This window comes from Scyliorhinus canicula, chromosome 18 (genome assembly GCF_902713615.1).
Source record: "Scyliorhinus canicula chromosome 18, sScyCan1.1, whole genome shotgun sequence".
NCBI lineage: Eukaryota > Metazoa > Chordata > Chondrichthyes > Carcharhiniformes > Scyliorhinidae > Scyliorhinus > Scyliorhinus canicula.
In genome coordinates this window covers 100,797,949-100,814,567 of record NC_052163.1, presented here as the reverse complement: position 1 = coordinate 100,814,567, position 16,619 = coordinate 100,797,949, and the positions used below count along the sequence as shown (strand labels likewise).

General features: G+C 48.6%; 1 protein-coding gene across 1 annotated transcript in view; it reads left to right on the top strand.

Moving 5' to 3' along the window:
* Window positions 1-7,903: 7,903 nt before the first annotated feature.
* The window catches only part of LOC119953559 (E3 ubiquitin/ISG15 ligase TRIM25-like), a 48,686-nt gene continuing 39,970 nt past the window's right edge, over window positions 7,904-16,619 (top strand). The window contains exon 1 of the mRNA XM_038777946.1: window positions 7,904-8,496. Coding sequence (XP_038633874.1) covers window positions 7,933-8,496 — 564 coding nt within the window. The 5' untranslated portion in view covers window positions 7,904-7,932. The remainder of the gene's footprint in view (window positions 8,497-16,619) is intronic.

Genomic DNA, 16,619 nt, shown 5'->3' with positions numbered 1-16,619 from the left:
ATCACCCTACCTAAGCCCACACCTGCACCCTATCCCCGTAAACCAGTTTGATTGTTCAAACTGCTTGCAGAAAATTAAAAATATAAACAGAAAAGCAGGGATATTCATCTGGTCAGACAGCACAAGTTTGCGTTTCATCAAAACCCAGAATTAATACTTGTCCAGAAAACTATCAGGGAAGATGCTGGACAGAATTACACAAATGGCTTTGCATTCAATTGACAGTAGTATTTAAATTCCTCTCTTGTTCCACATAAATAACGTTCAGACCATCTGTGGCCTGTTGGGCTTAATGCTCCAATTCTATAGCCTATGACATACAAGACTAGGGTGTGTAAAATTGGTGACCTGCAGAATCACTTAGAATACATAGGAACATGAGACCATTCAGCCCCTCAAGTCTGCTTCCACTTTCAATTAGATCAGGGCTGATCTGTTGCCTAAATCCATATACTTGTCTTTGGCCCATATTCCTTAATACCTTTGCTTAACAAAAAAATATCTTTCTCAATATCAACTGATGTAGCATCAATTGTCATTTGTAGATGAGAGTTCCAAACCTCTACCATCCTTTTTGTTTAGAAATGCTTCCTAACATCTCTCCTGAAAGGTCTGGTCCCAATTTTTAGGCTATGCCCCCTACTTCTAGAATCTCCAACCAGTGGAAACAGTCTTTTCCTGTTAATAACTTGAAGATTTTGATCAGATCACCCCATTACTTTCTAAATACTAGAGAACACAGACCTAATTTGTATAATCTCTCCTCTTAACCTCTGAAGTCCCGGTATAATTCTTGTAAACCTATGCTGCACTCCCTCCAAGGCCAAACTATCCTTCCTAAGCTGTACTGCCCAGATCTGCTCAGTACTCTGAGTGGGGTCTAACCAGGGTTTTGTAAAGCTGCAGCTTGACTTCTGCATCCTTATATTCCAGTCCTCTAGATATAAAGGCCAGAATTCCGTTAGCCTTCTTGATTATTTTCTGCATTTGTTCAAGGCATTTTAAAGATCTGTGCACCTGAACTCCTAGGTCTCTTTAGTCATCCACTGAGTTTAGCTTCATAACAGCTAGAAAGAACCCTGATCTAACCCGTTTTAGTCCAAAATGGATAACCTCACAGTTTCTTACATTGAAATCCATCTGCCACAATTTTGCCCATTCACCTAGTCTATCACTATCCCGTTATAATTTTATGCTGTCATTTACACTATCTAAACTGCCATCCAACTTTGTGTCATCAGCAAATTTGGATATATGATGTTCTATGCCATTATCCAAATGGTTAATGACTATGTGAACAATTGAGGCCCTAACACAGATCTCTGTGGGATACCACTAATCACTTCCTGCCAATTTGAGTGCCTACCCATTATTCCTACATTCTGTCGCCTGCAACTCAACCAATTTCCCAGCCATGTCAGCAATCTTTCCTCAATTCCGTGGGCTTCTATCTTAGTTAACAATCTCTTATGAGGGACTTTATAAAACGCCTTCTGGAAGTCCATGTAAACATCATCCATAGACATTCCCCTGTCCGCTACCTTAGTCACCTGTTCAAAATATTAAGTGAGATTTGTCAGGCTTCACCTACCTGTCATGAAACCATGCTGGCTCTCCCTGATTAACTGAAAATGTTTGAGGTATTCAGTTATCAGTTCAGTGCGCAGCATGATAACACAGTGGTTAGCACTGTTGCTTCACAGCTCCAGGCTCCCAGGTTCGATTTCGACTTGGGTTACTGTCTGTGTGGAGTCTGCATGTTCTCCCTGCCTCTGCCTGGGTTTCCTCTGGATGCTCCGGTTTTCTCACAAGTCCCGAAAGACGTGCTGTCAGGTAATTTGGACATTCTGAATTCTCCATCTGTGTACCTGAACAGGCACCAGAATGAGGCAACTAGGGGCTTTTCACAGTAACTTAATTGCAGTGTTAATATAAGCCTGTCTCTCCGCCGCTCTCCTTGTGCTCATTTATCCTGTGTCTCTGCCGCTCTCCCTACGCTCTTTTATGCTTTGTCTCTGCCGCTCTCTCCGTCCCCTTTTATCCCAATCAGTTTCACAGCTTCCAGGTGCTACTTAGCATGGTCGCCGCTCGCTTCTTCCTCACCAAACTCCCTCAGTCACCAACCTCCAACTTAACCACTCTACTGCAGCACTCCAGTGCAGACACATTTAGAATTGACTCCTACTATCAGCTAAAAGTAATCCAATAATTAATTCAGCATGTTTGTGGGTGGCACAGTAGCACAGTAGTTAGCACTATTACTTCATAGCAGCAGGGACCTGGGTTCGATTCCCGGCTTGGGTCACTATCTGTGTGGAGTCTGCACGTTCTCTCCGTGTCTGCGTGGATTTTCTCTGGGTGCTCCGGTTTCCTCCCACAAGTCCCGAAAGACATGCTTGTTAGATGAATTGGACATTCTGAATTCTCTCAGTGTACCTGAACAGGCGCCGGAATGTGGCGACTAGGGGATTTCCACAGTAACTTCATTGCAATTTAATATAAACCTACCTGTGACACTAATAAAGATTATTATTCTTAAAATACTGAATTTTGGGCAGCACGGTGGCACAGTGGGTTGGCACTGCAGTCTCATGGCGCCGAGGTCACAGGTTCGATCGCGGCTCTGGGTCACTGTCCGTGTGGAGTTTGCACATTCTCCCCGTGTTTGCGTGGGTTTCGCCTCCGCAACCCAAAGATGTGCAGGCTAGTGGATTGGCCATGCTAAATTGCCCCTTAATTTGCTAGAGCCATTAAACTCAGCATGTTTCTTGATGTCAGGTGAAATTAGCCAGAATCGGCTGAAAACGTCTGAGTAATGGTGAGTCCTCAGAAGGAGGCCCAGAAAGACCATGCATTCAGAATCACTGGCTGAAGATAGTTACAAATGCTTCAGCCTTGTCTTTTGCAAACACATTCTGAGCTCCATCATCATTGAGCCACTACTATTTACAAAATACGGCAAGCTTGCAAACATTTGTTGTTTGTGAGATTGTTCAGCCCTAGCTACAGCATACTGCTTTTTCTATTCCCATCACTAGGGAAACGATACTGAGCAAACTATTGGGATTAAAGACAGTCAAGTCCCCAGGGCCTAAGATGCAGCAGCAGAGATAGTGGAGGCATTGGTTATAATATTCCAAAATTCGCTGGATTCTGGAATGGTTGCAGTGGATTGGGAAAAGGCTAATGTATGTCCCTATTCAATAGGGGAGAAAGGCAGAAAGTAGGAAGCTATAGACCAATCAGTTTAATGCCTGTCATTGCGAAACTGTTGGAATCCATTATTAAGGAAGCAGTAACAGTGGGTGGATCAGTGGCGCAGTGGTTAGCACTGTTGCCTCACGGCACTGAGGACCCGGGTTCGATCCCAGCCCCGGGTCACTGTCCATGTGGAGTTTGCACATTCTCCCCGTGTTTGCATGGATCTTACCCCCACAACCCAAAGATGTGCAGTCTTGATAGATTGCCCACACTAAATTGCCTCTTAATTGGAAAAAAAGAAATGGGTACTCAAGTTTTTCAAAAAGGAAGTAGTAACAGAACATTTGGAACTTCAAAATATAATCCATCAGAGTTAACATGGTTTCATGAAAGATAAATCGTGCTTGACTAATTTGCTGGAGTTCTTTGAAGGTGCAAAGTAGATGATGATGGTCCTGTAGATGTAGTACATCTAGAGTTCCAGAAGGCACTTGATAAGGTGCCTCAGAAAAGATGTAGAACAAAGAACAATACAGCACAGGAACAGGCCCTTCGGCCCTTCAAGCCTGTACCAGTCATGATACCAACCGTGGCCAAAATCCTTAGTACTTCCTTGTGCCGTATCCCTCTATACCCATCCTATCCATGTATTTGTCGAGATGCCTTTTGAATGCCGTTAATGTATCTGTTTCCACAACCTCCCTGGCTATGCATTCTAGGCACTCACCACCCTCTGTGTAAAAAAACTTGCCTCGCACATCTCCTCTAAACTTTGCTCCATGGACCTTAAACCTATGCCCCCTGGTGACTGACCCCTCCACCCTGGGAAAAAGTGCCTGCCATCCACTCTATCCGTGCCCCTCATAATCTTGTAGACCTCCATCAGGTCACCCCTCACCCTCCATCTTTCTAATGAAAACAGTCCGAGTTTATTCAGCTTTTCCACATAGCTAACACCCTCCCGACCAGGCAAAATTCAGGTAAACCTCTTCTGCACCCTCTCCAAAACCTCCAGATCCATCTGGTAGTGTGGTGACCAGAATTGTGCGCAATATTCCAAGTGCGGCCTTACCAACGTTCTATACAACTGTAGCATGACTTGCCAGTTTTTATAGTCAATGTCCCATCCAATGAAGGCAAACATTCGGTATGCTTTCCTGACTACCTTGTCCACTTGTGTTTCCACTTTCAAAGATCTGTGGACCTGCACACCCAGGTCTCTCTGACTTCCAAATTCCTAAGGGTTTTGCCATTTACGGTATACGGTATACAACACAAAGTAAGACCCCACAGGGTCTGGGGTAATTCATTAGCTTGGATAGAGGATTTGCCAACCAACAGAAAGTTAAGAGGGGATGAATGGGTATTTTTCTAGTTAACAAGATGTAACTAGTAGTGTACCACAGGGTTCGATCCACGGACCCCAACTATTTACAATCTATATTAATGACTTGGATGCAGGGATAAAATGTACAATAGCCAAAATAAATTACAACACTAAAATAGGTGGGAAAGTAAGTTGCAAAGAGGAAATAAAACAATACTAATGGATACGGATAACTTACAGAGTGGGCCAAAATTTGACATGGAATTTAACAAAGATAAATGTGAGGTTATCCACTTTGGTCAGAGGAATAAAAAGATAACTTCAAAATATGTTGCTGCATGGGCACCTGGGTGCCCTTGTGCACGAATTGCAGAGAGTTAGTTTGCAGATGCGGAAGTTAATAAGGAAGGCAAACAGAATTTTGACATTCATTCCTAATGGAATAGAGTATAAAAGTAGGGAAGAGCTGTTGCAACTGTATAGGGCATTGGTGAGACCTCATCTGGAGTATTGCACACAGTTTTGGTCCCCTTGAAGGATGTAAATGCATTAGAGGTAATTCAGAGAAGGGTCACTAGATTGATTCCAGGGATGAAGGACTTGTCTTATGAAGAGAGATTAAGCAGTTTGGGCCTATATTCGCGGGGTTTTAGAAGAATGAGAGACGATCTAATTGAGGTATATAGATGCTAAATGGTGTTGTATTTGGTCCTTTGTACTTCACAAAGGAACTCACCAAACACTTTGACTTGTCCAAACCATAACATTTTATTGAGTCTCGTGTGGTACAATAGCAATCTGATGCAAAGCATGTTATCATGGAGCCTGTTAACTACTCTGGAAGTTGCACCGAACACTGACCATTCACATGTACTTCTTATTACCCTCTCAATCTTCTTCTGAAGATAGCCGGATGTGTCTCCCTTTATATGTGAGTCACAGGTCACATGACCTTGGTCTAGAGACCGCATGGTGGGCCCGTACCGCCACCTGCTGTTTGGATGTCGCACACCATCCAACTGTGATACAGCCCAGAGGCATATCACCACAAAGGGGATTGACAGGGTAGATCTAGAGCAGATGTATCCCTGTGGTAGTATGACTAGGGGTATTACGGTACCTGGAAGTGTGAGCTGCCATTGGTGCAGAGGACTCGCTGCCCATTGGCCCAGGTATGTCATGTGCCTCTCAGTCGATTGGTTGAGAAGTAGGTAGCTCCGCCTACGAGGCGGGATATAAAAACCTGTGTTTCCCGGCAGTCGGCCTTCTGTACATCTGCTGCCGAATACAATTCTTGTGTATTAAAGCCTATCGTTCGGACTTTATCTACGTTTCGTGTCCATTGATTGTGCATCAATCCCCTTACTGGACATTCTAGAACAAGGGGCCATAGTATTAGGTTAAGGGGTGGCAGACTTAAAACAGAAGTGAGGAGAAATTGCTTCACTCAAAGGGTCGTAAATCTATGGAATTGTCTACCCAGGGTGTAGTGGACACCTGAACATTAAATACATTTAACTGGGGGCTGGTTTAGCTCAATTGGACAACTGGTTGCTGATGCGGTGTGAAGCCAACAGCATGGGTTTGATTCCTGTACCGGCTGAGGTTATTCATGAAGGCCCCGCCTTCTCAATCATGCCCCTTGCCTGAGCTGTGGCGATCCTCAGGTTAAATCACCACCAGTCCACTGCTGCCTCATGGCACTGAGGGCCTGGATTCAATCCTGACCCCGAGTCACTGTGCATATGGAGTTTGCACATTCTCCCTTTATCTGCATGTGTCTCACCCCCATAACCCAAAGATGTGCAGGATAGGTGGATTGGCCACACTAAATTGCCCCTTAATTGGAAAAAAATATTTTTTTAAATCACCACCAGTCAGCTCTCCCCTCAAAGGAGAAAGCAGCCGATGGTCATCTGGGACTATGGCGACATTACTTTTACTAAACAAATTTAAGGAGCTAAATTGGTTTTTAATTAGTAGTGGGATGAAGGGTTACGGGGAGTGGGCAGGAAGGTGGATCTGAGGCCTAGAGGAGATTAGCCATGATTGTATTTAATGGCGGAGCTGGCTCGAAGGGCTGATTTGCCCACACCTGCTCCTATGTTCTATTTAGCATGTACATTCCTCATATGTGGCTTCCTCCCACAGTCCAATGATTTGCAGGTTAGGTGGATTGGCCATGCTATAATGTCCCCTGAGTGATTTGATTTGATTTATTGTCACATGTACCGAAGTACAGTGAAAAGTATTTTTCTGCGGCCCAGGGAACATACACAGTACGTACATAATAGACAAAAAAGAATAATCGACAGAGAACATTGACAAATAGTACATTGACAAACAGTGAAATGAAATGAAAATCGCTTATTGTCACAAGTAGGCTTCAAATGAAGTTACTGTGAAAAGCCCCTAGTCGACACATTCTGGCACCTGTTCGGGGAGGCTGGTACGGGAATTGAACCGTGCTTCTGGCCTGCCTTGGTCTGCTTTCAAAGCCAGCGATTTAGCCCTGTGCTAAACCAGCCCGGTTACAGTGCGGAACAAGGGGCGAAACAAAACAAATACATGAGCAAGAGCGTAGGACGTTGTGAATAGTGTCCAGAAATGTGCAGATTAGGTGGGGTGTGGGGATGGGACGGGGGAGTGGGCCGAGGTAGCGTGTTCTTTCAGAGGGTCAGTGCAGACTCGATGGGCCAAATGGCCTCCTTCTTGTACTGTAAGGATCCTATGGAAAAGGCTGAGGATCAATGAGGATTATAAATGAACTGGGTACAGTTCTGCTTCTGTCTGGTTAGGGGAAACCTTCTGCTAACTGCCCTTTGAAGATGTTGCAGGGGGTTGGTCAAAGAGCAAGAGCAGGAGAGATTCCTGCTGGCATTCTGCTAAAATATATATAGAAGTGAAGCCTTTTTTGGCCAGGAAGCTTGACTGGAGTCAGTTAGGAATCAGGTTTGATTTGCACGGTTAGGGTGGGACTCGCCTTTTTTTAAATGAAAGCTTTTGTTGTTGCTAATGATTCAACAGATCGGTCCTGATTTGCCTGCACCCACCAGGGGACTTTGGCAAGGCACTGAAATCTTTTCAAAAATACACAGTCAGATGGATAGGCAGTGACTGTGCTCGCTCTGTTCACACAAACAGGGGAGACTGGGAGTACAACCAGCCTTATTCATTCCAGGCACAGTCACCGTTTTGAAGAAAGCGACGCCTTTCATTGTCTGCGAGAAAGAAAATGCCCCAATTTGAAACACTGGATGAAATTGCAATTGAGATAACAGAGGCTCCGCTTTGAAATAAAAACTGTCCTCTCCCTCGTTTGCAATGGTCTCTCCGAGGCGGTTATGTTCCGTGCCAGGAGTGCCACGGTTTCAGTTTCAGTTTCTATTCTTCCTGGTAAGGCGATGGCGGCTGCTCTGCCCCCGGAGTGGCTGGAGGAAGAGCTAACCTGCCCTGTCTGCCTCCAAATCTACACCGACCCGGTGATACTGAACTGTAAGCACAGCTTTTGCCGAGCTTGCATTGAGGAGTCCTGGAGGGACCCAGAGTCAGGCACTTACTCCTGCCCGGAGTGCCGAGCAAATTACAGCGAGAGGCCTGTTCTGAAGAGGAATTTCAAGCTGGCCAACATCGCCCTGAAATACCAGGCAGTGAACGGGACCCCGGTTGCTTTACCCTGTAACTACTGCACCAGGAAGAAGCTGACAGCTGTCAAAACCTGCCTGAAATGCGAAGCCTCGATGTGCTCCAAGCACCTCAAACACCACAGGGAGAATGCTGTGTTTAAAAACCACCCACTCATTGACCCCACTGCAGACATGTCCACATGGAAGTGCATAGAGCACAAGAAACTGCTGGAGATTTACTGCAAGGATGACAAAGTGTGCATCTGCTGTCTCTGCCCTGTCGTGGGCAAACACAAGAACCACAACTGTGTCAGTATCAGCGAGGGGGAACAGGAGCTGAGGGTATGTTTTTTTTCTTTTGTTAAACACTATCTCGAGCATCTTTATTTCCGGCGTTGGACTGGGGTGGGCACAGTAAGAAGTCTTACAACACCAGGTTAAAGTCCAACAGGTTTTATTTTGGAATCGCCAGCTTTCGGAGCGCAGCTCCTTCATCAGGTGAGTGTGCGCATTTGCCCGTGTGCGCCGCAAACCTGTGGGATTCACCATCGCCAGAATAAAATTCAAACAAGCAAGTTTGAAAAGTTAGCAAATAATGCTGATTTAAGCAAGTTTACACCTCTCCTGGACCCCGGGAGCATTCAGCAGGAATCTCATGCATGGAATTCAGATTTCCAGTCAAATCCTACCTCAGTAATATAATTGCACACTTGGGGGGGGGGGGGGGGGCTTTTAATTCCTGACATTTCTCCTTTTTCCCTCCTGTGGTAAACAATTCTGATGCAAACAGCAACATGAGTTTATCTAGGGCCTTAAACACGGTAAAACGACCCAACACTTTATAATAAACTTTATTGTCATGAGTAAGCTTACTTTAACACTGCAATGAAGTTACTGTGAAAAGCCCCCAGTTGTCACACTCCGGCGCCTGTTCGGGTACACAGAGGGAGAATTCAGAATGTCTAAATTACCTAACAGCCCGTCTTTTGGGACTTGTGGGAGGAAACCGGAGCACCCGGAGGAAACCCACACAGACACGGGGAGAACACAAGCAGACTCCACACAGACAGTGACCCAAGCCGGGAATCAAACCTAGGACCCTGGAGCTGTGAAGCAACAGTGTTATCCACTGTGCTACTGTACCGCCCATAAAAAAGATGCTGCAGACGTGCAGTGCTGAATCCCCTAGCCTTCATAACCTTGGATTAGATTTGTTTATTGTCATGTGTAACAAGGTACAGTGAAAAGTATTTTTCTATGTCCAGCTCAAACAGATCATTTAGTACGTGAAAAGAAAATACGTAATAGGGCAATGCAAGGTACATAATGTAAATACATAGACACCGGCATCGGGTGAAGCATACAGGAGTGTAGTATTAATCAGATCAGTCCATAAGAGGGTTGTTTACGAGTCTGGTAACAGCGGGAAAGAAGCTGTTTTTGAATATGTAACCTGTCTCCAAAATATATATCCTGTGTATAAGGGGAGTTGCTGATTATTAGGTTCTGGTATACAGGGACACATTCTGGGAAAAGCCACTTTCCCTGGAGCATTTCCTTTGTTCAAACCCTTCTTGTTCTCTGCTCGTTTTTGTTTTGTTGCTTTTTGCACCTCTACCTACCTAACAATTTTGGTATTATTCCTGGGGTTGCATCCCTTCATTTACCAATTTGCAAGCTGTGTCCCACCTGGCCCGAAGCTAGATCACACATATGCCGTAAGTGATTAGGTCTTCTTTAAAAAAAACACCACAAAAACAAAATATTGCAGATGCTGGGAATCTGAAATAACAACAGAAGATTGGGGCAATACAGAGAATGTCAGGCAGCTTCTGACAAGGCATCTTTTAAAAAAAAAAAAATAATTTTAATTGAAATTTTTGAAAAATGTATAACAACAAAACAATAATAATAACAATAATAAACACCCCCCCGGACCTGTAACAACGCATAAAACGAGCCCCCCCAAACCTGATGAACAACAAAATAAATTAAAAATAAGTTAAATTAACATAAACAATACCCCCTGAACCCCCCCACCTTCCCCCCCTCCCCCCCCGGGTAGCCACTGCTGCTGACCTAGTTCCCTATCGTTGAGCCAGAAAGTCGAGGAAAGTCTGCCACCGCCTAAAGAGCCCTTGTACCGACCCCCTCAGGGCGAATTTGACCTTCTCCAGCTTAATGAATCCCGCCATGTCATTGATCCAGGTCTCCACGCTTGGGGGTCTCGCATCTTTCCATTGCAACAAGATCCTCCGCCGGGCTACTAGGGACGCAAAGGCCAAAACACCGGCCTCTTTCGCCTCCTGCACTCCCGGCTCCACCCCAACCCCAAATATTGCGAGTCCCCAGCTGGCTTGACCCTGGACCCTATCACCCTCGACACCGTCCTCGCCACCCCCTGCCAGAATTCCCCCAGTGCCGGGCATGCCCAAAACATATGGGCATGGTTCGCTGGGCTCCCTGAACACCTAATGCACCTGTCCTCACCCCCAAAAAACCTGCTCATCCTCGTCCCGGACATATGAGCCCTGTGCAGTACCTTGAACTGGATGAGGCTAAGCCTCGCACATGAAGAGGAGGAGTTCACCCTCCCCAGGGCATTCGCCCATGTCCCCTCCTCAATCTGCTCCCCCAGCTCCACCTCCCACTTATCCTTCAGCTCCTCTACCGACACCTCCTCCACCTCCTGCATCACCTGGTAGATGTCAGACACCTTCCCATCCCCGACCCACACCTCCGAAAGCACCCTATCCCTTACCCCCACGGGGGCAGCAAAGGGAAAGGCATCATCTTTTTAAAGATATTCGTAGCTCTGACGTTAATTACTTTTGCATTGGTTGTTCTGTGAAATATAAATTCCTCCAGGGTGTTAGTCATTGCTGATGTTCACCCTAGAAACAACTGGAAGAGTAACAATATTTTGGACTATGTTATTTCTTCAATATGCATCATGCTATATATAGTTCAATACCCATCCCTCTATACCTCAGTTACTCATCACTATAGCTCAATATGCATCTCTCTGTAGCCCCATAGTCAACTCTCTATAGCTCAATACAGATCTCTCTATTGCTTGATACCCAACTCTATAGCTCAATACCCAACTCTACAACTCCATTCCAAACTTTCTATAGCTCGATATCAATCTCTCTATATCTCAATACTCATCTATAGAGCTTGATTCCAAATTCGCCAAAGCTCAAGATTTAACCAAAAAATGTTTTTATTAAGGTACTTCTATATACATTAAACACAACCAAAAATGGAATAAGAACAACCAGGAAACTTCATAACAAATAATAGCACCCAACCACCTCACCCTCCCTGCCGTTCCCCTCCACCCATCCTGTCTCCCCCATTTTAACCCCTCTATCCCCCCCCCCCCCCCCCCCCCCCCCCCCCCCCTACTGACATCGTAACTGTCCTTGAAGAAGTCGATAAATGGCTCCCATCTCTAGGTAAACCCATCCACTGACCATCTCAAGGGGAACTTAATTTTTTCCAGCCTAAAGAACTCCACCAAGTTGCTCACCCACATCCCCGGCTTCAGCATCCCCAAGTCCCGCCACTCCAACAAAACCCATCTCCAGGCTACCAGGGAGGCAAAGGCCAAGACATCGTCCTCTCTCGCCATATGGACTCCTGGGTCTTCCGACACTCCGAATACCGCCATGTCTCACCTTCACCTTCAGCACCTCAGACATTTTTAAAATTTTTATTTAAAAATTTTTTGTTGAGGGGCAATTTAGTGTGGCCAATCCAACCAGCTTGCACATTTTTGGGTTGTGGGGTGAAACCTACGCAAACACAGGGAGAATGTGCAAACTCCACACAGACAGTGACCCAGAGCCGGGATCGAACCTGGGACCTCAGCGCCGTGAGGCCGCAGTGCTAACCCACTGCTCCACCGTGCTGCCCTGCACCTCAGACATAACATTTGCGAATCTCTGCCAGAACCCATTCAGCTTCAGACATGCCCAAAACATGTTGAAATGGTTCACAGGCCTCCCCGCGCACTGTCCACAACTATCCTCCACCCCCTCAAAGAATGTGTTCATCCTGGCCATCGTCATATGTGCCCTATGCACGACCGTGAATTGAATAAGGCGTTCACCCTGCTCAAAGCCTCCTCCCACAACCCCCCCCCCTCCCCAAGCTCATCCTTCCACTTCCGGTTTAACTTCTATTGGGGCTTCCTTCTAGTCCATTAACTCCTTTTTTTTAAATAAATGTTTTTATTAAAGCTTTTTCCAACTAACGTTTTTACATAACAAAAATAAAGGAGAACTATTAAACAAAACAAGGTGGGTGTTATCTTTATACAAAACAAAGTTCACATTATATCGACGATTCCCCCCCCCCCCCCCCCCCCCCCAACCTGAGCCCCCCTCCCTCCCGGGATGCTGCTGCTGCTGACACTTTACTGCTCCCCTAGAAAGTCAAGGAAAGGTTGCCACGGCCGGGGGAACCCATCAAGGACCCTCTCAAGGCAAACTTTATTCTCTCCAGGCTGAGGAACCCAGCCATGTCACTAACCCAGGTCTCCACGCTCGGGGGTTTGAGTCTCTCCACATTAACAAGATCCATCTCTGGGCTACCAGGGAGGCAAAGGCCAACATCTCAGCCTCTTTCGCTTCCTGCACTCCCGGATCCTCTGACACCCCAAAGATCACTATTGTTGGACTCGCCTGCACCCGAGTGTCCAAAATCCTGGACATAACCCTCGCAAAGTCCTGCCAGAATTCTTTAAGCGCCGGGCAAACCCAAAACATATGGGCATGGTTCGCCGGACTACCTGAACATCTCGCACAGCTGCCTTCCACCCCGAAGAACTTACTCATTCTCGCCGTCGTCATGTGAGCCCGATGCACCACCTTAAACTGAATTAAGCTGAGCCTGGCACATGATGAGGAGGAATTTACCCTGCCCAGGGCATCAGCCCACAGGCCCTCATCCAGCTCCACGCCCAGCTCCTCCTTCCACTTGCCCTTCAGTTCCTCCACTGGGGCTTCCGCCACCTCCTGCAGCTCCTGATATAGTCCGACACCTTCCCCTCCCCTACCCAGATACCAGACACTATCCTGTCCTGTATCCTACGTGGGGGCAGCAGCGGAAATGTCCCCAGCTGCTTTTTAAGAAAGTCCCGAACCTGGAGGTACCTGAACGCATTCCCCGGGGCAGGCCGAACTTCTCCTCCAGCGCCTGCACTGGAGTCCCGTCTATAAACAGGTCCCCCATTCTTCTAATGCCTGCCCATACCAGCCTTGAAACCCCCCATCTATCCTACCCGGAGCAAATCTGTGGTTATTCCGTATCGGGGTCCACACTGAGGCCCCCTCCTCCTGCCTATGCCACTGCCTTCTCCACTGCCCCCAAATCCTCAGTGCCACCGTCACCACCGGACTTGTGGTGTATCGCGCCGGCGAGAACGGCAGCGGCGCCCTGACTAGTGCTCCTAGGCTGGTGCCTCTGCATGACGCTGCCTCCAGCCGGCCCCATGCCGCCCCCTCCTCCATCATCCACTTCCTAATCATGGCCACATTGGCCGCCCAATAATCACTGCAGAATTTCGCCAGAGCCAGTCCTCCCCCTCCCGACTACGCTCCAAGAATGCCCTTGTAACTCGCGGGGTTTTATTCGCCCACACAAATCCTGTAACAATCCTATTCACCCGCTTAAAAAAGGACTTGGGGAGGCACTGAAAAACGAAGAGGAACCTGGGGAGAACCGTCATCTTCACAGACTGCACCCGTCCCGCCAGGGAAAGCGGGAGCATGTCCCACCTTTTAAAATCTCCCTCCATCTGCTCCACCAGCCGGGTTAAGTTGAGTGCATCCCAGTTCCTAGCCACTTGTATCCCCAAGTACCGAAAACTCCTCTCCACTATCTTGAGCGGGAGCTTCCCCAGTCTCTCCTCCTGGCCCCTAGCGTGGACCACGAACTGCTCACTCTTCCCCACGTTCAACTTGTACCCCGAAAATCTCTCAAAGTCCTTTAGGATCCGCATGACCTCCCCCATCCCCTCCAGCGGGTCCGAAATGTACAACAGGTGACTAAAGGGAGACCCGGTGCTCCTCCCCCCCCCCCCCCCCCCCCCCCCGGCACCAGCCCCCCCAGTCCCTTGAAGTCCTGAGCGCTATGGCCAACGGCTCAATTGCCAGGGCAAACAGCAATGGGGACAGGGGGCACCCCTGCCTCGTCCCCCGATGCAGCCTGAAATAATCCAACCTCAGCCGGTTCATGGACACACTCGCTACAGGGGCCTGATAAGGAGCTTGACCCACCTTATAAATCCCTCGCCAAACTTAACGCTTAACGCATCCCACAGGTACTCCCACTCCAGCCTGTCAAAGGCCTTCTCTGCATCCATTGCAGCCACTACGTCCGCATCCCCCCACTCCGAGGACATCATGATAATGTTCAGGAGCCTCCTCAGATTTGTGTTCAATTGCCTGCCCTTGAAGAAACCCGTCTGGTCTTCCTCGATCACTCCCGGGTTCACCTCTATTCTGGTGGCCAGAATTTTTGCCAACAATTTAGCGTCTACATTCGGGAGCGATATCGACATATTGGAGCGGATCCTTCTCCTTCTTCAAAATGAGCGAAATCAATACCTGCGACATCGTCGGGGGGAGGGACCCTCTCTCCTTTGCCTCATTAAAGGTTCTTAGCAGGAGTGGGCTCAGTAGCTCCGAGAACTTCTTATAAAATTCTACAGGGAAGCCAGGGGCCTTGCCCGACTGCATGCTTGCCAGCCCCTTAACTACCTCCTCCAACTCAATCGGAGCCCCCAGTCCCTCCACCCGCTCCTCGTCCACCCTTGGGAACCTCAATCGGTCCATAAATTGCTTCATCCCTTCCCCTCCCCACGGGGGTTCCGACTCGTACAGCTTTCTGTAGAACTCCCTGAAGACTTTGTTGACTCTCTCTGGGCTCAACACCATGTTGCCTTCCTTATCCCGCACTGCCCCAATCTCCCTAGCCGCCTCCCTCCTGCGCAATTGGTGCGCCAGCATCCTACTGGCTTTCTCCCCATACTCGTAGACTGCCCCTTTCACTTTCCTCATCTGTGCCTCCCGCCTTCCCCGTGGTCAGCAAATCGAACTCTGCCTGCAGTTTCCAGCGCTCGTTTAGCAGCCCCCCCCCCCCCCCCCCCCCCCCCCCCCCCGGGGCTTCCGCGAACGTCCTGTCCACCCTAAGTATCTCTCCCACTAGCCTCTCCCTCTTCGCCTCTCCTCCCTGTGGGACCTAATAGAAATTAACTCCCCCTTAATGACCGCCTTCAAAGCCTCCCAAACCACTGCCACTATTATCTTCTCTGTGTCATTCGCTCCCACATAGTTCTCGATGCTCCTCCTTATCCGCCCACACACATCTTCATCCGCCAGCAGCCCCACATCCAGTCTCCAGAGAGGGCGCTGCCCCCGCTCCCCCCTAGTCGCAGGTCCACCCAATGCGGGGCATGGTCCGAGACCGCAATGGCCGAATACTCAACCCCCTCCAGCCTCGGGATTAACACCCTGCAAAACACAAAGAAGACAATTCGCGAAGAAGTCTATCCGTGAATAGACTTTATGGACGTGGGAGAGAAAGGAGAACTCCTTCGCCCTTGGCCGCGCATATCTCCACGGGTCCACGCCCCCACATCTGGTCCATGAACTCCCACAGGGCCCTGGCTGCCACTAGCCTCTTTCCCGACCTGGACTTGGAAAGGTCCAAGACCCCTCCCATAATCGAGTTACTTGACTCCAAGTCCGGGATCCTACCCAACGTGCCTCATGAAGTCCGCATCATCCCAGTTCGGGGCATACACATTCACTAACATGACTCGGCCCCCCTGCAGCTTGCCACTCACCATTATGTACCTACCCCCCCTTGTCTGCCACGATGCTCCCCGCCTCAAACGCCACTCGTTTACCAACCAAAATTGCCACCCCTCTGGTCTTTGAGTCAAACTCCGAGTGAAACACCTGGCCTACCCATCCTCTGCTTAACCTCGTCTGGTCAGCGAGCTTTAAGTGCGTCTCCTACAACATGGCCACGTCCGCCTTCAACCCCTTTAAGTGCGAGAACACGCGAGACCTCTTGACCGGCCCATTCAGGCTCCTCACGTTCCACGTGATCAGCCTGGTCGGGGGGGTTGACCACCACCCCTGCCCTGCGACTAGCCATCTCCCTTTTTCGGCCAGCCATGTGCCCGCGCCTCCCGCTCACTCCAGCCCTCCCCTCGGCGGCCCCCCAGCCCGACTCCATCCATTCCCCTCAACTGGCTCCCCTTCAGTCAGCAAAGCAGCACCCCTTCCCCCGCCCCCCCCCCCAATCCCCCGCATCCCTCCCCTCTGCCAAGCATCCGCTTAGCTCTGATTTCCCCCCCCCCATTGCGCTTCCGTAGGTCAGCTCACCCATGCTGACCCCGGCCGCTTCCACCTCTATCCCCCGACCTTAGTCTTGTCACCTCCTTC